General features: G+C 43.8%; 1 protein-coding gene across 2 annotated transcripts; it reads right to left on the reverse strand.

The window, feature by feature from the left end:
• Positions 1 to 470: 470 nt before the first annotated feature.
• On the reverse strand, positions 471 to 17310 carry Zkscan1 (zinc finger with KRAB and SCAN domains 1). Of its 2 annotated transcripts, XM_051205367.1 has the most exons (6): positions 17158 to 17310; positions 8735 to 9247; positions 8213 to 8363; positions 5176 to 5267; positions 4790 to 4916; positions 471 to 2159 (listed from the first exon to the last, which is right to left on the reverse strand). In XM_051205367.1, the coding sequence occupies exons 2-6, from the start codon at positions 9158 to 9160 to the stop codon at positions 1255 to 1257; spliced, it is 1701 nt and encodes a 566-aa protein (XP_051061324.1). In that variant the 5' UTR covers positions 9161 to 9247; positions 17158 to 17310; the 3' UTR covers positions 471 to 1254. The 2 variants fall into 2 exon arrangements, with proteins under 2 accessions (XP_051061324.1, XP_051061326.1); XM_051205369.1 differs by lacking the exons at positions 4790 to 4916; positions 5176 to 5267.
• Between the last annotated feature and the right edge of the window lie 5374 nt (positions 17311 to 22684).

Below are 22684 nucleotides of genomic sequence, written 5' to 3' on the forward strand. Positions count from 1 at the left end.
GATTAGCTAAATTTTGAATAACTCAGCAAGTGCTCAAAAGACAACCATTCAAGCAGCCGACCGAAAAGAATTCTGGCTTTGCGTGGAATGATGTCACACACACAAACAAAAAACGTTATATTAGTGTTCATACTTTTCTTCTGTAAGTGGATGACAAGAAGTCACTTTTTGATATTCTGTGGCATTTACTTGTTGATCCATGTTTACAGAGTCTTTTTGCAGGCAGCTAAGCAAGTTTTTTTTGCTTATATTTAGGACAAAAATAACATTGACCCTAGAATAAGTTAGAGCATAGCTCTGAAGGTACCGAATTTCAGGTACTCAGGATTCACAGGCTCTATCACAAATATGATAGTCCTGTTGGAAGTCTGTCATAAAGAGTGCCTTGTGTGTGTTTAGTACTACATCCAATGCTGTGCTGTCAGGAACATAACTGTACTTCTTGACAACTAAAGCATCTTTTTTTTTGGGGGGGTGGGGTGGGGTTGATAAAAGCTTCCATACACTGAACGATGGAGGATTAAAAGATGGTATATAATCAAGTGCTAACTTGTGGAGAGTGCATTTAGGAGTGCTACAGTGCTTTAGGGACATTGAAGAGGGAGAGAAGCATCTTGAATTGTTGCTGTTTCAGTAAGACTGACCTTGCTAATGATGGCATAGCCATCCACATCCGTTACAGTCCTTAGAACTACAAACTGGTGCATATACCCTCTTTCAGAGAGATAGAAATCTTTGGTTTGATTCTGATCAGCAGTCCTAGATTTCTATAGCTTTGGCAGGCTACCAGTGATCAGATATATATCAGATCTGGATATATAACTTGCTTGAGCAGCATGTCCCAATGTAGTTTTTGTATTAACCATCTCTCTTCATTGAGAAATATAGGTTGTCTGAGCAGGACTTGTTGGCAATAAGTGGCTTCTTAACTTCAGTTTAGTATTCACAGAGCCAGTCTTGATTCGTACATCCACTACTGGAAAGCTTGGCATTTCACTGTGTGTGCTTTTATCTCGAGTGGAAATAGCCTAAAGAATATCCACATGACCAGCTTTCCCTTGTAAGGACTTTAAGAATTACATGCCTACAGACCCCCCCAAGGGCAGAACACTGTCGATGTAACTCTTAAGGCTCCTTACATGTGACTTCTCAAACAATTTGATGGTGTTAATTACTTTTCCCTTGATGGGCACATAAGTCTGACATAATTTTAGAAACAAAAGAGGGGAAATGGTTTGGTGACACACTATTGCTTTACACACAAGTTTTCAGGAATGCTCCAAAGGCATCCAGAGAGGCTGGACTATATTCTGAGGCTCTCTCTCTGGCATGGATTCTATGGTGCAGGGTGAGGGTTGAGCTCCGGGTAAAGGCCTTGCCACATTTAGTGCACTTGTAGGGTTTTTCTCGAGTGTGAATTCTCCGGTGCAAAATAAGGTATGAGTTTCGGTTGAAAGCTTTTCCACATTCACTACATTCATAGGGCTTCTCCCCTGTGTGGATTCTCTGGTGCTTCGTGAGGTCTGAGCTCTGGCTGAAGGCTTTGCCACACTCATTACATTCGTAGGGTTTCTCTCCAGAGTGGATGCGCTGGTGCAGGATGAGATTTGAGCTATGACTGAAGGCTTTCCCACACTCATTACATTCATGAGGTTTCTCTCCTGTGTGGATTCGCTGATGTAGGACAAGGTTTGAATTGAGACTAAAGGCTTTCCCACACTCATTACATTCATAGGGCTTCTCTCCAGTGTGGATGATTTTATGGCGGATAAGGCTGGAGCTTCTTGTGAAGCATTTCCCACACTCATCACACCTATGAGTCTTTGCTCCCGATGGAAGCTCTTCGGAGGTGTTATTAAAGTTTGCACTCAGGCTGAAGCTTCTTCCCAGACCTTTGCCCTTCTCCCTTGGGCCTCTTTCTCCTGCAGTGGGCTTTTTTTCCTTGGCTGTGGGTGGCCCAGGCTCTTTCTTCTCTTTGCCAGTTTTTTCTTCAGGGTTCCTCTGAAGAAAAAGAGTAGTCCTTTCAACTACTCTGCCCTGTTGTTCACGTTTCTCTCCAAAATCTTTCTGGACTCTTCCTGCTGTTTCCCCATGTGAGGTGGAATCTTCTTTGACTTCAGCCTTTGAGGTTGACTCTTTCCCATTTCTGTTCTCAGAACCTGACCAATAAATAGAAAATATGAATAGCACCATTTTCTTCTGAATACAGATATTATTTTCTAAGAAACGTCTATATACCTGGGGAAATAACTTCATAGCATTATAGATAAAAGTAGAAAAAGGGAAAAATTTACCAACAATAGGATGCTGGAAAAGCATAGTATTAGGCCAGGCATAGTGGTGCACACCCAACATTCAATAGGTTGAGGCAGAAGAATTACTAGTGACAGACAAGTTTGGGCTACATAGCAAGATCTATCTCAAAGAGAGGAAAACAAACAAACAAACAAACAAACAAACAAAAAAACCAGAGTGAAAAGGATGTAAAGGATGTGAGTAAACAAGTGTGGCATGGTGAGGATTGAGCAGAGAAAGTTAAGGAAAGAAAGGACAAGAAATTGAGAAGCTTCAGGGGTTGCTCTATTGTATGGTCACCTGATAACTAATTTGAAAGAAAACATTTATCAAGTCACAGTCGGCTATGGTGGTACATGCCTATAATCACAACACTCTGAAGGCAAAGGCAAGCAGATCTCTGGGATTTTAAGGCCAGTCTTTTCTATATGGAGTTCTAAGGACACCCAGGGCTACATAGAGACTCTGTAAGTAAGAAAAATAAGTCACATTGTGAGCTTAATCCCAGCACCAGAGAAGAGGCAGGCAGATTCCTGTGAGTTCCAGGCCAGCCAGGACTAAACAATGAGAACTTGTCTCCAAAATAAAATATAATTGTAAGAAATATTTGTTAAGTCTTACAAAAAGAGGCAAGTAATTCTGAGGAATTGGTTTAGTGATGTTAGTAGAGAAGCCAACACAGACACTCCCCAATTCTGTCATACTTTATCAACAAGGAGATAGTTAGCAGGTAAGAAGGAGCCCTGAACCCAGTAAATTATGGAGCCCCTTGACACAGCAAGCAGTTTTTCTCCACCAGGAAGAATATCACAGAAGCTTCCTGAGTTCTTGTAACAGAGAAGGGATGAAGGAGCTATCTGGGGATTCATTACCAAAATAGCTTAATTCTTCACCAACTGATAGCCGAAACTTACAGGAAAGAATCAATTTATGAGACTGTAATCAGAAGAACCAGAAAACAAATTTTACAGTGCAGAGTTAATCTCTGTATTATATATAACAGCCAGTATACTAAAATTCTGAAGTTTAATTTTTATTGTATTCTACTATATTCCATGTATCACTGTTTAAAAACAACAACAAGGTGTGTGTGTGTGTGTGTGTGTGTGTGTGTGTGTGTGTATGGGTGTTTTGCTGGCAGAGGTTAGAAGAGGGCTTGGATCGCTTCTATCTGGAGTAAGAGAAGGCTGTGAGTGATCATGTGGGTGTTGGGAATTGAGCATGGGTCCTCTGGAAGAGCAGCCAGTGCTCTTCACTGCTCAGTCATCTCTTGTGCCCCTTAGCACCTCTTAAAATTTTTATTTACTTATTTAGTGTGTGTGTGTTTGTGTGTGTGAGAGAGAGAGACAGAGACAGAGAGAACCATGTATATGTGGAGGTCAGAATACAACCTGTGAGATTCAGTTTCCTCCTTTCCACATGTGGGTTTTGGGTCTGAACTCAGGTTGTTAGGTTTGGCATCAAGTTTCCTTTTCCTGTTGAACCGCCCCCACTGGCCCCTCATTTTACTTTTAAGTGAAGACTCCAAGAGGATCTGCACCATCCCAGCAGGCTCCTGAATGCTGTGACTAGAAATGGCAATACTTAATCTTTGACTTATTGATGAAATCACCATAATTACTGTGCTAACTGCTGAGAAGAGAAAGCTGGTTTACCTCTTTTGAATCCCAAACAAAGGTCCTTGACTAGCTGGACAGCTCTCAAGAGTGTTCCTTTTGTTTTTCCTTCAAAGGTTCTAGCAGTGATAGCTTATAAACAAAGACCAGTTCTTAATTTCTATTCAGAATAAAGAACAAATACCTAAAAACCATCCTCCCCTTTACAGAAGTTTTCAAACCAAACCTGAGCTTCTCCAGTAAAACCTTTTCTCCACACCCACTTTGCTCATCCTTCCTCTGCCTACCCAAGGTGTAGTTCTTGCTATGAAATTTCCTGTGGCCTTCTGGTGGCACTGTGTCTTAGGGCTTAAGAGGCTCACACAACAGTTGTCAGCTGGATGGGTCATTTTATCTGTCTGATGCCCCTTGAATTACTCCACTCTTCTTGCATTCTTAGCCCCAAAGAGTTCTTCACAGAAGATCAACATTGGGTTTGGACCTGAGAACCTGGCTAGAGGATGGCAACATGAAGACCAAGTAATTTCTACACAGTAGAAAGAGACAGACATCCAGGCAGGATGGATGTCTTGGTAAATTTGGGAACATGGTAAAAATGGGCTGGAACTGAACTGGCGGTCAGTTTGCCTGGCTACTTCTATTAAGACAGAGGCTAGCAGAAGCACCAGAGCAGAAAGAACCCTCCCAGGGAACTGAGAGATTCAGCACAAAAGTTTGCTGGTTTCAAAGACCAGAATGACCTAGAGGTAACAAACCTCAAGGCACTAGGGTGTTAGAGTACCACATTTTTGGAACTCAATGAACACAAATGTTATTCCTTGCTAACCAACACAGAAGTAAAACAATCTTAGCAGACAGGAATTCTGCATCAATCTTACCCTGGGAAAACACATTCCCCAAATTCTCCTGCCTGCTGTCCCTATTGAGATTCCTCCGAGCCAGGTTCTGACATCCCCATTCCTCCAGGATGAGGGACACGGCCATGTCCTCGATCTTCACCATTGCCTGAAATAACAGGAGATCCCCACACTCAGCAAACTTGAGGTAAGGGACAGAGCTGAAGGCAGGACTTTGGGACATTAGAAGAGAACACATGGCCAGACCCTGGTGGACTGAAGGGTTATGGTGGGAGGACACTAACACTGAGGGGAGTACGGTTTTTCTGTGGGTACCAAGAGCAAGGGACCTGGTAGAGGCTAATAAGAGATGCTCCAGAAAAGGGCAGATACAGGGTCTCAGGAGGGAAGAGGGGCCCATGGCTCACCTGGGAATCTGCGGTCAATAGTGCAGATGCCATCACTTGGTTTCTGGGATTCCCCTCATGATGAGGGGCAGGAACGTGGGTGGCAGGGAGAGCTGAGGAGGAGAAAGGGGCTGTGAGTAAAACAGCTCTTCTCTGAGCCTCTCTGTGAAGAGCCCTGGCATTCTCCTTCCTATACCAGCATATTCACTATCTGATGTTTAGTTACTAAAAAGATAGCCCAGGATATCACTGATATGAAGCAAAACTTCAGCTTCCCAGAGACCTCTACTCTTAAATCGGAAACACACAGAGCTCATAAAAGGGTTCTTAAAATCACCAGGTCCAAGCTTTAAAAGGAGAAAATGAAGCCCTGAAGAGGGCAATGACCATGTAACATCACTCAGTTTAGAAAGGTAGATCCTGTCCAAAACCCAGGTCCCTAGTCTCAGCTTTTGTTAGTAGCTCTTACTTTCTCCAGCACAAAAGCAGCACCAGGTACTAGACTCCTCTTTCTGCCTGTACTTGTAGACAAGACATCTTCAAGATCACAGGTACACTGGGCATGAAAGAGGAAGAAGGGACCTTCATACTTCTAAGTACATTTCTGTCATTCTGACCCTTTCCCCATCTTATTTGGCCATGATAGCTTTTTGATAAAACATACACTCTGTTCAAGTGTTGACGAGACATGCAAATGCAGGAAGGAATGGATCAACACACATAACAAAAGACAACTGTAACAGCATAGACTGTATGCAATGAGTAACAAGAATAAAAAAAAAAAAACTCAACTGTTACATTAAAATTTCTCACTTCCCCACCCTTTGTCAAGACTCATTAGATTTGGAAATGTTGCTGGTAGACAGAGGATGGTACCAGCTACAAAGGATCACACACAGAGCCCACTGAATCACTACACCTTCTAGCAGTTTCCACCTGTGAGGTGAAAAACACAAAAGAACAAGACCCTAACACTTAGGCCTTCTCAGAGTTAGGACACTGGAAGATAGACAAGACAGAGAGGAAACTGAGAACAAAGCCTTGTCTTAATTCATTCAAGAACAATTTAGTAACTCTAGTTGCAGTCTCTAAAACTGCTTCCCTAACTACCTGAAGCAACAATCTGGTGCTTGGAGCTTGGGTGTCCTCCCCAGCTGACACCCAGTGACACCGCTATAACCTGCTTGTGGAGTACTCTAGAGTCCCAAAGGGAATTGACACAGGTGGAGTTAAACATTTACAGCTGCACAAGGCTGCTGGCTGTCTTCCAGGACGCCTGGGAGAAAAAAATGCTTCCTTAGGCTCTACCCTCTAACAGTCCCCCTCTCAACAACCTCACAAAGACACTGGTGAGGAACAGACTTTAACTCTTCTGTAATTCTGTAACAAACTTAAAGAAAAAAAGATGTGGGGCTGGAAAAATTAAGAGCACTGGCTGCTCTTCCAGAGGTCCCGAGTTCAGTTCCCAGCAATCACATGGTGGCTCACAACCATCTGTAATGAGATCTGGTGCCCTCTTCTGGTCTGCAGGGATATATACCAGCAGAATATTGTATACATAATAACTAAAGAAGAAAGAGAAAAAAAAGGTGTGTGTGGGTGTGTGTGTGTGTTCCTTCCAGTGCTCAGGTGCTCCTGAAGGCCAGAAAAAGGGATCAGATCCCCTGAAGCAGGAGCAAGATCTCTTAACTGCTGAGCTACCTCTCTAGCCTCCAATAATTACACCTTTGGCAATTGTTCTGATATTCTATGCACCTGCTTTATTTAAAAAAAAAAAAAAAAAAAAAAAAAAAAAGTCTATTTCTGTAAGGTGGACCGAGAAACCAACCAAATGTAATAGACTTTTATAGAAATCCTAAACTAGCATTGTTCTCGTTTCCTCAGCCAAAAAGAAAACTGTTCTTATTCCTATTCTTCTCTTCCCTTTGAAAAGTTTAAAGAATGTTAAAAAACATTTTATATATTTAAATAAATGTATCTTTAGTAGTCAGGACTGCACAGAGAAACTGTCTAGAAAAAACAAAACAAACACCTCCCCCCCAAAAAAAAGAAGCCTGTTAGAATGATTTACAATCCCTACAAGATTATTTAAGAAACACCCAGGCTGGAAGCCAGGCCTGGTGGTATATACCTATAATCCCAGTACTTAGGAGACTGAAGCAGGAGGACTAGGAGTTAGAAGTCAGCCTTAGGCTACATAAGATCATGTCTCAAACCATTAAGTCTGGAAATAATATACCATTTGTTCTAACACTCTCCACTCAGAACTCTGCTGGACATCTGGAATGCACACAGTTCAACAGGTGATGTAATGCTCACCAAGGACATGGTACATAGTCCACTTACCTCCTTAATAAACAACATTTCAGCCTAAGATGAGTCTGTGAGCTATGCTGTCATAAAAAGGCATAATAACCAAGCAAGCATGCTTCTCTATGAGGTTACCTGGTAACATGGAGAGAGGCACTTCCATCTTAGATCATTTATTTGCCCTTTTTCCCCATCCTTTTTTTTCTTCCCCAAGACAGAGTTTTATTGCATAACAGTCTTGGCATTCCTGGAATTGCTGGCCTTGAACTCAGAGATCTGCTTGCCTCTGCTGGGATTAAAGGTGCACGCCACCACCACCCAGCCTCCCCATCCTTTTTTGTCTAGAGGGGGTGTGGGCAAAGTCTGGTCCCCTCGCTGACCAGGGCTTACCTTAAACTTGCTGTGCAGTTAAGGATGACCCTGAAATTCTGAACCTACTGTCCCGAGTGTTACAAGTGTGTATCATGCCTGTTCTTTTGTTTTGCTTTTGAGTCGGGGGTCTCAATTTGAGGTCATGGCTGGCCTGGAACTCACTATATTTACCAAGCAGTCCTTGAACTCAAGAGACCCACCAGCTTCTGTCTCCGGAAGGCTATGATTAAAGGAGCGTGCCACCATGCCTCGTTTCATGCAATGTTGGGGATGGAACCGAGTGCCCTCATGTACGAGGGACAAGCACTCTACCAACTGTGCCACGCCTCTAACCTGAATATTTCCTTTTCTTCTATGAGCGAACCCAGCTTCTTACCTCGGGATGGCAAAGGGCGAGGTTTCCGAGATGAATGCTTGAAGTGAGAGTGGGTAGCTTCATGACGGTCAAAGCTTGAGGACTCCTGAACTGGATCCAGAGGCACCATCCCCCTGGCAAGCATCTCAGGCCCATGAACTTGACCTGGGACCTGGGGGAGGAAAACAGTTTCTGGATAAAACTTCTGGCCTGAACGCCTACTCCTACTCCTGCTTCAGCATCTCAAGAACTAGGGTTGTATGCACGAAGCACTATGCCTGGCCTAGTAAATTACTTTTAAAACAGGAATTAGAAATATTAAAGTAAATGGATGCAGCCACCCCCCCCCACCACCACCGTGGTCAGCCACTGAACCCAGAGTACCACACATGTTCTAGAACTGAGCTATACTGCTGATTCCCCAGAATTCTTTGAAAGAGCCCAGAAGAGCAAGAACAACTGCCCAAACACTCCCAACACTCCGCTCTAAGCCAGCTCCTAAGCCCATACCCTTCTTATACACAACAGGTGCCCTCTTTTTACCTGCTGTCCTGACAGATCAAGTTCCAAGTCTTCTAGAAGAGTCACGGCCTCCTCTCCACTGTCAGGCCGGTACTCCTGAAGCCAGACTTGCAGCTCTTTGGGCAGGATGGACAGGAACTGCTCCAGCACCAACAGCTCTAAGATCTGTTCCTTGGTGTTGACTTCGGGTCGAAGCCACTGATGACAAAGTTCCTTTAGTCGATTCAGAGCTTCTCGAGGCCCAAAAGTGTTCTGGTAACAGAAGCGCCTGAAGCGCTGGCGGAACACCTCTGGGTCGGGCGGTGGTGTCTCCTGCACACTGGAGTCCTGCCCCCACATGTGGCCTTCCTCATCTTCCTCTTCCACCTTCACGATGACTATGCCATCCTTCTCCTGTGCAGCCTGTGGTGACAGACCGGTGGCTTCCCTTGACTCGGCAGTCATCATTCAGGCTCAGGGAAGTGGTGGGGTCCAACAGGTCAGGCTGGAATTTCCGTCCTAGCAACTGTTTCCTATTGCTTTCTGCACTACTTCCTAAAGGAAAAAGAAATGGTGAGACATGTTTTAAAGTGACCTGGAAACAGAGAAAAGTGGCTGCTCAGCTCAAAAGTCTAGCATTCTCGATGAGCTCCAGGCTAGTGGGTGCCTCAAAAACAGAGTAGTGGCACTCGCCTTTAACCCCAACACTAGGGTGGCAGAGGCAGGAAGATCTCTGTGAGTTCGAGGCTAGCCTGGTCTACAGAGCTAGTTCTAGGACAGTCAAAACTAAACAAAGAAGCCCTGTCTTGAAAATAACAACAAAAATAAAACAAATAACAACAAACAAACAAACAAAACCAATGAAAAGAAAGTGAGATGAACAGTACCTGAGAAATAACGCCCCCATGACTGTCTTCTGGCTCCCATATGTACCCACACATATATGAGAATGCTCATATGTGTGCATATACAGAGTGACCTGTGCTACTTCATATAAGGCTACACATCAAGACACTAAGAATGCTTCTAAACATAAAGGAATAAAACCACCATAGAGCTGCATTGGCCTTGGTATTACTTCTAATATCAAGGTTTGCAAATAGAAGCCTTCTACGGGTGGCCTCTATCCTCAGGGTGTTTGCCTTTAGTCAGAGCAATGTCCTTCCAGGGAGAGAGCAAATCACAAAATGGGGACATTTACAATGTTTAGTCCAGTGAGTGCCAAGGGCTAGGTTAAGCATAGCACATGTAAGTACCATCTACCTCACCACCACTCAAGCCTAGCAGGCAAAAAAAAAAAAAAAAAATATTATTTTCTGTATACAGACAATATAAGTGAGGTTTAGAATGCTTAATATTCTCATGGGCAGACGTGTTCCTAACACTGAAGCCAAAATTGAAGACAAGACTTGCTAATGCACCATCTAGCTACTTTTATTACTTTATGAGTGCCGCAGTGGGTCTAAGGCTGCAGTTGCCATATCAAATACACAAAGCAAGTGTCAGAGCATCTATTTTAAAAGTGAGGGCTGGGGATCTGGCATAGTCTGCAAAGACCTTGCCCAGCATGCACACATGAGGCCAAGGGTCCTCTACAGCTTTCCATAAACCAGGTATGGTGCACACACTTGTAATCCTAGCATCTAGGACCATCAGGAGTTCAAGGTCATCCTCAGCTATGTGGCACATTAGGAGTCAGCGTGGGACACCTGAGACTCCTCTAAGAGAAAGAGAAAGGAAGGAGAAAGTGATAGAGGAGGAGAGGGGGAGGGGCATAGACAGGGCTTGTAGGAATAGGCAAGTGTAGAAGACTATAATCTGAGAACTTGAGAGGCAGAGAATCAGGAATTCAACCTTAGAACAGTTCCAGACCAGCCTGGTACACACCTTTAAGCCCAGCATTCAGGAGGCAGAGGCAGAGGCAGGTGGATCTCTTGAGTTCAATGTCAGCCTAGTCTACAGATCAAGCCCCAGGACAGTCAGGGAGACACAGAGAAACCCCAGCTCTGAAAACCAAAACCAACCCCCCCACCCCCGCTACAAAAAAGTGAGCAAAATTAAGTCATATTTTAATCTACAAAGAGGTCACTTGGTCACATTCCACATTAGGTACCTTACATCCCAAGGGAAGAACCTCTCCTCTCAATTTGCTTGCTCAGTTTTGGATTCTGTGATGTTCCCTTGCTTATCTGAGCTATATTATGCAAAATAGCTAACTACACTATCTAGCCACCTAATCTCCTGTTCATAAGAGAGACTGGCAACTTTAAAGACATAGGGAGACTGTAATCAGAGGGCTCATGATGTAAAAACAAAAGAACGGCACAGCTGAAGCTCTGCTGAGAGCAAGAGCTCTGTCATGCAAGAGACAAAACCCAATGCTGACCTACACCAAAATAAGAAGCACCAATGGCCAGGAAACAGGCGGCTTTTAAAATGTGTGAGTAGGGCTGTGGATATATCTTAGTATCAGAGTGCTTATCCAGTACAATCGAGGAAGGGCTAAATGCATGGTACCAACAAAAGAAGAAGAAAAATGTCTGGAAATAATGATTATAAAATGAAGTATTACTATTGTTATGAAATGCTAACTGCCAGAAAAAAAAAAAAAAAAAAAAAAAGGGAAAAGAAAACCTGGAATCAGTGACCTTGGAAATCATCTTTTTTTTTTTTTTTTTTTTTTTTGGCAGACTGGAACTCAGTTTGTAGACCATGGCCTTGAATTCCCAGAGATCTGCCTGCCTCTGCCTCTTCATTGCTGGGATTAATGGTATGCATCACCACTACCACCACCACCTGCCTCTGGAACTCATCTTTAATTCGTACAACCTTTTTGAAAACAATTATTTGTGTGTGTGTATGTGTGCCTGTGTGAGTTTATGTGCACCGCGTATGTTCAGGTGTCCAAGGAGGCCTGAAGAGAAGAGCACCAGACCCACAGCACAGATGAAAATCTACCTACCTGGCATACACATGAGTAAGGGCACTCACAAATAAAGAAACCTTTGAGAAACAAGCTTGGGACTATTTTCTAACTCTTTAAAAATTTTCCAAATGAAGAATTTCAATGGAAATTTGTCTTGCCTGTCTTAGGGATTGCTCAGGTCATCAGGCCTGGTGGCAAGTACATTTATTTACCCGATGAGCCAGCTATCTCCCCAGGTTGGTATTGAAGTCATTAGTAATAAGAAGCCTCAACTTTCTGGTTAGTCTGCAAGAACTGGTCAGATTTTTGGGAACCTAAATGCTTCATGACACTTCAAATCGTACACAGGAGGGACTGGGGAGATGGTTCTGTGGTTAAGCTCTAATTGCCAAGCCTGAGGATACAGGTTCTTTCCCTAGTATCCATGGGACGGAAGGAGGCAAACAATTCCAGCAAGCCACCCTCTGACCTCCCCAAACATGACTAAATGTGCAAAAAGGGACCTTACACTTGGTTAGGGTACTGCTATTGTATTTGTTTCTTCTACTACTAAAAGTAGGGGCAATTATGTGATTTGCAATCCCTACCACCATGTTTGTAGTATTCAACAAATACTGGTTGGGTTAATTTTGAAAAAACCACGGAAAAACGAACAGACTTGCTGAACATGACGACTACAATCCTCCTGTGTGATCCCACTGCTAGGGGCCCATGCTATTCAACTGTCACCACATGCAGATATTTGTGTGTACTCAAACATGCACATCGAGCTATGGGAGGTCAGAAGGCAACTTTCGAGAGTCTCCTTCTACCACGTGGGTCTGGGGGATTGAACTCAGGTCTACCAGGCTAGGTAGGCGGCAAGCTCCTTTACTCGCTGAGCCATCACACTAGCTCTCGGTGGCTGTTCTCCACATGCTGTTTTGTTTTCAGTTGTTTCAGTTCACTGATCATTTCTTTCCATCCCAGTACACACAACACACAAAGGTCAGTGAGTGTAGCATTGTTAGAGGACACTTCTGTTCTCCTTGATTACACTCCACGAGTCTCTGATACAAACCATTTCAGCTTTCCCACTTTAGGACACATTCTACTCCTCTATTCCAGCCTTGCTGCCTCTTCCTGTTAGTACTACACCCCCTTAGTTGTAGTTACACAGACCCACGCATGGACTGTGATCAATGGCATCACTCCTGTGGCCAATACCCACTCCATTTATTAACTCTGTCAGCCAATGTTTTACTCACTCTTCAAAATGCACATTACCTTCTGGTGAGTCTAGCTTAAACAAGGAGAGGAGGAGCTGAGCTGTATGCATGGGGAGAACCATCCCTGTTATTTCAGTTCCCCTCACCTCTTCTTGAACAGTGAGTAGCCCTGGGAGGTGGCCCACTGGTATCTCACCCTCTGGACCTTGAATTAATCTAACCTTCTTTGACTCCTCCCTCCTCTAATGCACTGACTCTTCCAGAAGCAGAAGGAATTGTTATTTCTATTATTATTGTTACTTTGGCTTTGTGAGACAGGGTTTCTCTGTTTAACAGCTCTGGCTGTCCTGGAACTCACTCTGTAACCAGGCTGGCCTTGAACTCACAGAGATCTACCTGTTTCAGCTGGTATTAAATAGATGCACTGTCACTGCCCAGCTGAGTGAATTATTTTTTGAGACAGGCTCATATAATGTAGTTCTGGCTGGCCTCCACCTCCCTATGTCGTTGAGGATGACCTTTACCTTGTGATCTTGCTGCCTCTGACTCCTCACTGTTGGGATTAGGGGTATGAGCCCTTGTTTTCTGCAGTGCTGGGGATGGAACCCAGGACTTCATGCATGCTAGGCAAGCAGTCTACATGATGCATATACAACTCCCTGAGTGAAGTAAGTCTTCTTATTTACTGTTTACTCTAAGTTCAAGCCTGGCCTCTTTGGTTCTCCATTTCTATTTTCTTCCTATCCACCAATAATTTACTTGATACTTTACTCTGGTTATTTTTCCTAAAACTTTACAGACCCAGTTAGTGGGCTCCAATTTGTTTCCACTTTCCCTTCAAGTGTCAACTCCCATCAACCTTCCCACTTCATAAACGCTTCTCCACTGAGCAGAATGACTCTAAAACCAGCACCTCCATCATGCTCTGCGCGGCTCTCTACCTTTCCAAATCCCACTTACCTTGCAAACCTAAGCTAAAGTGCCACTTGTCCATCATTGATGCTCAAGAACATTATAAAGGAGTGAGAGAAACTGCCAACACTTGCAGGTGCTAAATAACACACTGAGCACTTTGCTGGACCACATACCAACAGTCTTAAGAGGCAGCTACAATTACCGTCTTGCTTTGTAATCTGAAAACTGCAGTTTACAGACAGTGAATTATTTACCTAAACTCTCAGAGCAAGTAAATACTAGACCAGGACCTGAAACTAAACCTGTCACATCTAGGGACAAGTGCTTTTTTTAAATTTATGTTTTTCTTTCTCCAGCATGCGTGTGGTATGCCTGTGTGTAGAGGCCAGAGGTGGACAGTGGATGTTTTCCTCAATTGCTCTCCACCTTACTGAGGCAAGGTCTCTCACCCTGAACCCAGGGCTTGCTGAGTCAGCTAGGCTAGCTGGCAGGTCTTTCACTTGGCTTTTTACGTGGGTGCTGGGGATCTAACCTCAGAGCCCCATATTTGTGCAGCAAACATACTACCAACTGGGCCATCTCCCCAGCCCCACATATTAATATCATTATTATTTTTGCAGTGCTGGGGATCAAATGCAGGACTGATGCATGCTAAGTGCTTTCTACCTTTGATCTAAAACACCTGCCCAAACACTCTTCTAAGAAAAATGCACGACAGGGGGATCAAAAGTTCAAGCTATGTTTGTATTACAAACTGAGTTCAAGGCCAGCCTTGACAACTTTGTGAGACCCTGTCTCAAATGGAAACATGAGCCAGGCGTGGAAGCACAAATGTAGTCCAGCACTTTGGGAAGTAGAGGCAGGAAGACAGGAAGCTCACTGACAGCCTGGGCTACATGAGGCATCTTAAAAAGCCAAAATATGATACAAAAAACATAAAACATCAACAAAACAAGTACAGAATACAAAAAAGGAGGGATGTAGGGGAACAGCCCTGGGTTGAGTCAACCGAAACCTGATTGAATTTACTATGTTGCTACTTTTTTGCGTGTTCACTTTCCATCCATGTTGCTCCAAATTAGACAGATTGACTTATGAAACTCTGAGGAAAGTTTTGCTTTTTAAAAATGAACTTAAGGCGATCTGGTGCCACTGCAGAGAGCTTGCCTGGCACACAGGCCCTAGTTCAACCTCAGCCCAGCAAGACAAAACGGGACCAAGCCAGGTGTAGTGGAGCATGCCTGTATTCCCAGTACTTCAGAGGTGGAGGCAGGGCGGGCTACAGTGGAGGGTCACCCTTGCCTACAAAGTGAATGCGAGGCTAGACAGAGAGAGCTACTGCAGAACTGGTCAGAAAAACAAAAAAAAACATTTAGAAAAACTAAGTCCAAGAGACGTAATTGCACAGCTCGCCTAAAAGATTATCAGTGGAAGAAATCCTGTAACAGTGAAGGAAGTACGGGCTGGAACAAATGAATTATATCCCCTGCAAATAAGAAGCCACACATCCATTGAGTGAGCTATTTAACCTCTCCGCTTTCCAGTGTTCTTATTAGCAATGGGGGGGGGGGGGGCAAAAAAACCACCTTTGGGGTTCCTCCGAGAAATATTCTGACATATAATCTCCTTCAGAAAAGATCACAGCCTAGTAACCAGACTGAACCAAAGGGGAAAAAAAGAAAAACAAATGACTTTCTGCCAAGACTCAGTGCTCGAAGCTTGGTTTATTTCAAAGGTTGTTTTCTCAAAGTCCAGTATTTCTTTCTATGGCACAGTCACATAAGTTTAAATAAATGATCCTCCATTTTCTTAATATAAAAAAAGGCAGTCTTAAAAGATAGCTGGTAGCCTAGTGTGGTGCCAAATACCTGTAACTCCTGCACTCCAGAGGCAGTGGCTGGAATTCCAAGGTCAGCCAGGGCTAGAGAGACCCTATTTTTTTTTTTTTTAAAGGGTACTTAAGGAAAAGCAAGATTTAGTACACTGGCCTTGTTGTATTTAAATATAGTATAAGCCATTTGAAGAATTTATGAATAGAGATTAAGTAAGTAATTAATTAACAAAAGATAACAGTATTTACTAGCAGGCATCTAAAAGGTGAAACTGGCCAGGCAATGGTGGTGTATGTCTTTAATGTCAGCACTTGGGAGGCAGAGACAGACGATCTCTATGAGTTTGAGGCCAGCCTGGTCTATAGAGAGAGTTCCAGGACAGGCTCCAAAGCTACAGAGAAACCCCATCTCAAAAAATAACAATAAAGGGGGGGGGCTGAATAAAATGAGTAAGGATCTTGTGTAGTAATTCACAGGGTACACAAACCTGAAGAAAGCATCTGGATAAATCTTCATTAAAGATCCTTTGTAATAATGCTATTTCCCCACATTTGGCTGGCTTTTCTAGTAACTTCACTTGTTGACGTGGTTACAATGAATCTTCACAATTCAACAAGTATTTATTGACTGCCTCCAATCCGCCTAGCACTGCCCTGTACAATAAATGCTTTCTTTGGTCCCAGGCCATAGAACAGACACCCTCTATAACCAAAGTGAGTGAGTGTGTGTGTGTGTGTGTGTGTGTGTGTGTGTGTGTGAGTGTGAGTGTGTGTGTGTGTAGGGAAGGGAGGGAAAGGATAGCGAGTGTCAAGTTAAACGATTTGAGTTTTTCAGTTACGTCTGACCAACTTCACTCATTTCAAATTTGGAAGAGCCATTTTGAGCAGAGGTAGTTAATTTTAGGAATAAAACTGACAGTTGGCCAATGTCTCATTCAAGGTCATTAATCTAGTCCATTTCCTACTGCCCGAATGTGATTCCCGTATACCCTTCACATCTCACCCACTCCAATCACCGAAGGTGAACTAAAAACTATTTTCTAGACAGCACATTTAAAAAGCTTAAACCAGCAAGGGCTTTTGAAGCAGCTTACAAAGCTGAGAGCCGGCTGTTAATCTCTATTAGGCCTTTAACCACGAACAGGCTTCCAGCACTTTCGCTCAGCGTTGGGAGGTGGAGAGACAGAAAAGCAGGTGATCTGCAAACGTCGGCGGAACCTCAAAACGTATGCAGAGCTCAAGGTCTTCCGCATCGTCCATCTACCTCACTATTCTCAAGGACCCGGGACGGGGGAGAGAAGGGCAGCAATAGAACGAAAACCACACAAAACACTTTTTCCCTGCAATAACAGCAAATGGCGACGGAGGGAGGGGGAGAAGAATCCAGACACAGAGATCACGTCCACTCGTGATCTCGTCCTCAGAAACGTCATACGAAGATGATGACACGATAGGGTTCCCCACTGGCCCCAGGGATTCCAGCACCCCCGGAATCCGGCAGGGCTCCTTTCCAAGCCCCCCGGGTGGTCACAGGGCCCACCCTCGCGGCCCGCCCGTCCTCGCGAGAGTCCGCCATGAGACTCACCGTGAGTCTCCGGAGTGGCCTGGGGACACCGAGCAACCAAGCACGGCTGACTCCCGGGCTCAACCCGGCCGAAGGGCACCGCACACCAACCTAGGCCCTCCCAACGCCTCGACACAGACACAATGAGTCACAAAGACCGGAAGTAAGTCAGCACCTCACCTTCCGGGACCGCGCCATGCTTCCGGGTCTCCTCTAGGAACCTGGGAGGACTTTGCATCTCGGTTTCCGAATTTCTCGCCCTAGAGTCCCCAACCCCCTACCAGGCAAGATCTTCAGTTCCTGAGGCGACAGATGGAGATGGTGGAGTGATCCTGTTCAGGGTGTTCAGTTTTGGGTTGTTTTTGTTGTTGTTGTTGTTTGTTTTTTTTTCTATTGCAGTGTCTTCAGCCCTATATTTGAATTATTTTCTCCCTGTCTTTTCCATGTTAGGCATTAATTACAGTTATTATCAAGCAATAATAATAGTAATTGTATGTCTGAGCCAGAGGAGCTGAAGCAAGGGTGTAGACAAAGGAAGATCAAAGTGAAGCCTGGGGTGGTTGCTTTCACAAGTTAGCCTTGGTGAGGTGTGCTAGTTGAGTGCGTGGTGTTTTCAAATATTTGGCCCTTGGACAAAAGGTTATCTTCCGGGGAAACAAGCTTACTTACAAGGATTCCGAGCTTTTGCTCTTGGAGAGTATGCTATTATAGCCGTATATAAGGATTTTTCAGATGAATCACAGACACTCTTACCTTCAATGTGTTTTCCTAACCTATGACAATTACGGCCTGTCATCTCTCTGCCTTGTGGGCATTGCAGAAATAAGGTTACCTCTACGTTCCAAGACAAGAGAGAGACCATATCCAGGAGCTACTGCTTGGGGGAATAAAGCAATTGCAGAACTAAAGAGCTAAAAAGCAATTTTTTAATTCAGAACTAAAAAGCAATTGCAGTATTGTATTTCATCCAATAAGAAGCCAGTCATTCACTCAGAGAGTAGGAGACACCTTTATTCACCCATGCACTAGAAACTAGGCTTGTGCTTTAAGTGGTCTAGCTCCACTCTGCATTTTTTTTTTTTTTACAGCTTTATGCAGGTTAAGCAGCAAGGTTGTCATCCCTGTCTCTGTGAACAATTTGAGAGTAGCCTCTGAGTCCTTTAATCATTAAAGGGAATTTAGTTAGGCATGTTTACAGGGATAATTACGTAGGTAGATAATATCATAAAACACTTGCAGGTAACAATAAATATATAGGCATTTGCAAATAATGTAAGGATTTAGGCATTATGCTGCCTGCCCCTGTCACCTAACAGGATGCACTCAGGCAGCCCCCTGGTCAGCCCAGGATTCCATGACTACTAATCTGCACGCAGGTGCAAAACCTACTTACGATCTCTTTCCACTCTCTGTTTCCTGCTGTTCCTCTTCTCTTCTGTCCTCTCTCTGTCTCTGTGTCTCTTTACCTCTTTTTCATTCCCTTTCTCTCCCCTTTCTAATAAAACTTCTCACTTAAGTCTATATGCCTGGCATGTTTGTCCCCTGCATAGGTGACCCTTGCCTGCCATGGAATCCACCAAGGTTCCCCTCATGCTTTATCATAACAACATACTTAGTTGGTAAAAGTATTTTTCTCTTGGCAAACAGCAATGTTATCTGCAGCATGACCTTTGTCTGTTGGGACAAACTTCCTTTCAGGCAGTTTCTGGCAAGGGTTTGTTTTTTCCCAGATAAGAAATAGGGGCCTTTTACAAGCAAACAGAACTTCTAAGAGAAACTTTAGTTCACTGACAGCTTCTAGACTAAGATTTTTATTAAGCTCTCAAAGCATATTGTTGTATGCTATCAGTATCCTTAAAGGAAATAGGAAAATTGAGAAAAATAATAACCCTCCCACTTAATACTACTGCAGTGAACTGAAAAGCCACTTGGACTTTTATGTGATGAGTGTTTTGCCCGTGTGAAAATATGCATTTGCATTCCTGGTACCCATGGAGTTAAAGATGGTTGTAAGCCACCATATGGGTACTGAGAATCAAATCAAGGTCTCCTGCAACAGTGACTAGTGCTCTTACCCGTGGAACCATCTCTCCACCCCAATACATTGAACTTCATTTTGAAGGTTTTGCTATGTAACCCAGGCTGACCTGAAACTCAATTTCACCTTGATATTGTCCAATTCTGTTATAATCTTTCACACCAATGTTTTTTCCCCCAGTAACTTAAGAGAACTCCTTGCCCTGTTGATGCTACCTGACCATATAACCTTAAGCCAGTACTCATCTCTCTCAGTTGCAGCCACTAGAAAATAACCAGTATGACATTGCAGTCTCCTTTCCTCTAGGGTATTATCTTTTTAGGGTTTCTTTGGCTGTGACAAAACACCATGACCAAAAAGCAAATTGGGGAGATTAGGGTTTATCTGGTTTACACTTCCACAGCATTGTTCATCATTGAAGGAGGTCAGGACAGGAGCTCAAGCAAGGTGGGATCCTGGAGGCAGGAGCTGATGCAGAGGCTGTGGAGGGGTGCTGTTTACTGGCTTGGTTCCCCTGATTTGCTCAGCCTGCTTTCTTATAGAATCTAGGACCAACAGCCCAAGGATGGAAACACCAACGAAGGGCTGCCCCCCTTCCCGACCAATCACTAATTACGAAAATGCCTTACAGCTGGATCTTATGGAGGCATTTTCTCAGTCGAGTTTCCCTCCTTCCATGTTAACACTAGTTTGTGTGTCAAGTTGATATAAGACTATCCAGGACAGGTGTGAATGAACATCTGTGAAAGCTAACACCTTTAAGTGTTATTTAAATTTGGTTCATAGAGCACCTAGCAGGTGTGTGTGTGTGTGTGTGTGTGTGTGTGTGTGTGTGTGTGTGCAGGCCTCTAATGAATATACTTGTGGGTTGTCTGTGGAGGCCAGAATGCCTTGGATCCCCTGAAGCTGGAGTTCCAGGCAATTGTGAACCTCAACATGTGTGCTGGGATCCAAACTCTAGTACTTTGCACAAACAACAATGGCTCTTAACTGTTGAACTGTCTCTCCAGTCTTCTGTGTCTGTCTCTCTGTTGCTGTTGCCCCCCTTAACCCCTCCCCCAACAATACAGCCATGACTGGCCTGCAATTCATGATCCTTTTACTGGATGCCTGCCTGCATGCCACCATGTTTCCCACCATGACGATACTGGAGTAAACCTCTGAAACTGTAAGCCACCCAATTAAATGTGTTCCTTTATAAGAGTTGCTGTGGTCATGGTGTCTCTCCATAGCAATAGAAACTCTAACCAAGACAAACACCAAGGCTCAACTCCCAATAACAAATATCACCACCACCTCCACCACCACCATCAATCCTCTTCTGGGTGTCTGTGTGGGTATTCCCAGAGACCATTAGACCAAGAGAGCTCTTACTTAATTAATGGACAATCCACTGATAGGTAATTATCAACCAATAATTGCATGTTGATTTTTTGTTTTATTGTTAGTTAACCATGACAATTTATTAATATTGTAACAAGGTTTATCCTTTGTAATAATAATTATTTCCACTCACTCATCTTAGTTGTTCAAGAAAGCAGTGGGAACTTACAGCAATATGGGAGAAAAAATACATGGTCATGGGCCAGTGAGATGTCTCCATCAGTAAGGGCACTTGATGCTAAGTCTGATGACAGAGTTTGATGACAGGTACCCATCATGGAAGGAAAGAACCAACTCTTTCAAGCTATCCTCTGACTTCCACACATAGCATGCCTGCATCCCTCCACAAAATAAGTAAGTGTAAACAAAGTTCTAAAAAGAGACAATAATCCTATATATAATCAAGCAAGCTAGTTTCATACTGATGTTTTGAGAAAAGCATGTAAGAACATGTTGGTACATGATCCTTGATGGCATTTCTCTTTCCTAAAGGAAGACATTACTCATGATCCTGCAGGAAATAGTGTTTGTAGCCTGGAGGTTCTAGAGCTGTTGGCAAAAGGGCTCATCTGGGGGACACCATAAGACTTCCACCCAAGAGTTTTGAAAGTACTCAAGATGAAAGCGTAGAATCATGATACATAATGGTTTACTGTTGCCCAGTGATAATGATGAAAGTTTGGCTGGTGCCCAAACAAACCTGAGTTCCTAAAGGGCCGTTGGCAAAGTGAGCCTCCAACTTCCACCCATGTTTCGAAAGCTGGTGGAGGCAATGCCAGAGGGAAGTGTTCCTGGCTTGTGTGGCCAACACTGCACACTAGAGGCTTCTGGGTTGTTTCCCCAGGTACCCAGTCACTTCCTTCATGAGTTCCTTCCTTCATGAGTTCCTTGGGTGTCTCTCCATGGGGCTAGCTGAGTTTCACATTTATGATGTTACACAGGAAAAAAAAATCTGTGTATAGTTCTACCATTATCATAGAGACATGAACTGTTAAGTTTTTTTAAATTCAGGGACTCATGTTGTCCAGGATGGTCTCAAACTCACTGCATTATTCTAGCTTGCTACACACACACACACACACACACACACACACACACACACACACCAGCAAACACTTGTGACCAGACATATTTACAAGCATACATAAACACAACAAAAATAAAAACAAATAAAAAAGAAAGACCATACCTCTCTTCACAGAGTTCCCATGGAATTCTACCTGTCCCCTATGCCTAATATCCCCATTTAGGAATTCAAGATTGCCATGGGACTCTGGTCCTGCTGTTCTTCAATCAGGAACTGGAATCCTTCCTCTAAGGCTGATTGTGAGTGTTATGTTGTCTCTGCTCTTTGAGCCTTCAATCCCAGGCTAACCATACACAGCAGTGTCTCCTCAGTTTTGTCTGTGGCACACACCAAATGGCTGAAGAGATGGAGCCCATAGCATAGGAACACATTGAAGTCAGCCTAGAGTTCGGAGAGCAGCTGGCACATTTCTTTTTCTTTTTTCCTTTTTCTTTTTGTTTCTATTTTTTCAAGACAGGGTTTCTCTGTGTAGCCCTGGCTGTTCTGGAACTCTCTCTGTAGACCAAGCTGGCCTCTAACTCTCAGAGATCCACTTGCCTCTACCTCCCGGGTGCTGGGATTACAGGCATGGGCCACCACCGCCTGGCTCCGCTGGGACATTTCTAAGCATTGGAGCAGTTTGTGTTGTAGCTTATCAAACTGGGGGAGGAGGCCATGACTCCAATGTTGAGCTGAGTAACTGAAAAAGAGGCTGACGAAAGTTTGATAGCAGTAAAGGTTTTTCCTGAATGTGCAATGACCAAAGATGAGTTCGGAGTCAAACTTTGGGGATGTTTGGGAGAGCACTTGGCCATGCTATAGATTTGTTCCGTTATGACCTTCCTCTTCTGAAACCAGGATCTAAGATAAATCTTGCACTCACTGAGTGCTCTATCTGTATTTCGTCACAGTATTGCCAGAGTAAAGATTACAACAGGCTACCGCAGCAAACTACTGTTTCTTACTTGTGTGGTTCCAGATGGTGATGGATTCTCCCTGTGTTAAGTTCTTTCTGGTGGCTGGGTCTCGGGGCTCATCTGGCCTTCAGAGAATGCTCTATT

This window comes from Phodopus roborovskii, unplaced genomic scaffold, assembly GCF_943737965.1.
Source record: "Phodopus roborovskii unplaced genomic scaffold, PHOROB, whole genome shotgun sequence".
NCBI lineage: Eukaryota > Metazoa > Chordata > Mammalia > Rodentia > Cricetidae > Phodopus > Phodopus roborovskii.

Coding starts and splice junctions, on each gene's coding strand:
- Zkscan1 (XM_051205367.1), bottom strand. CDS start 9,160: ATGATGACTGCCGAGTCAAGGGAAGCCACCGGTCTGTCACCACAGGCT. Junction 4,917..5,175: donor TATTGACCGCAGATTCCCAG/GTGAGCCATGGG, acceptor CTGTTATTTCAG/GCAATGGTGAAGATCGAGGA. Junction 2,160..4,789: donor GGGGAATGTGTTTTCCCAGG/GTAAGATTGATG, acceptor TTTATTGGTCAG/GTTCTGAGAACAGAAATGGG.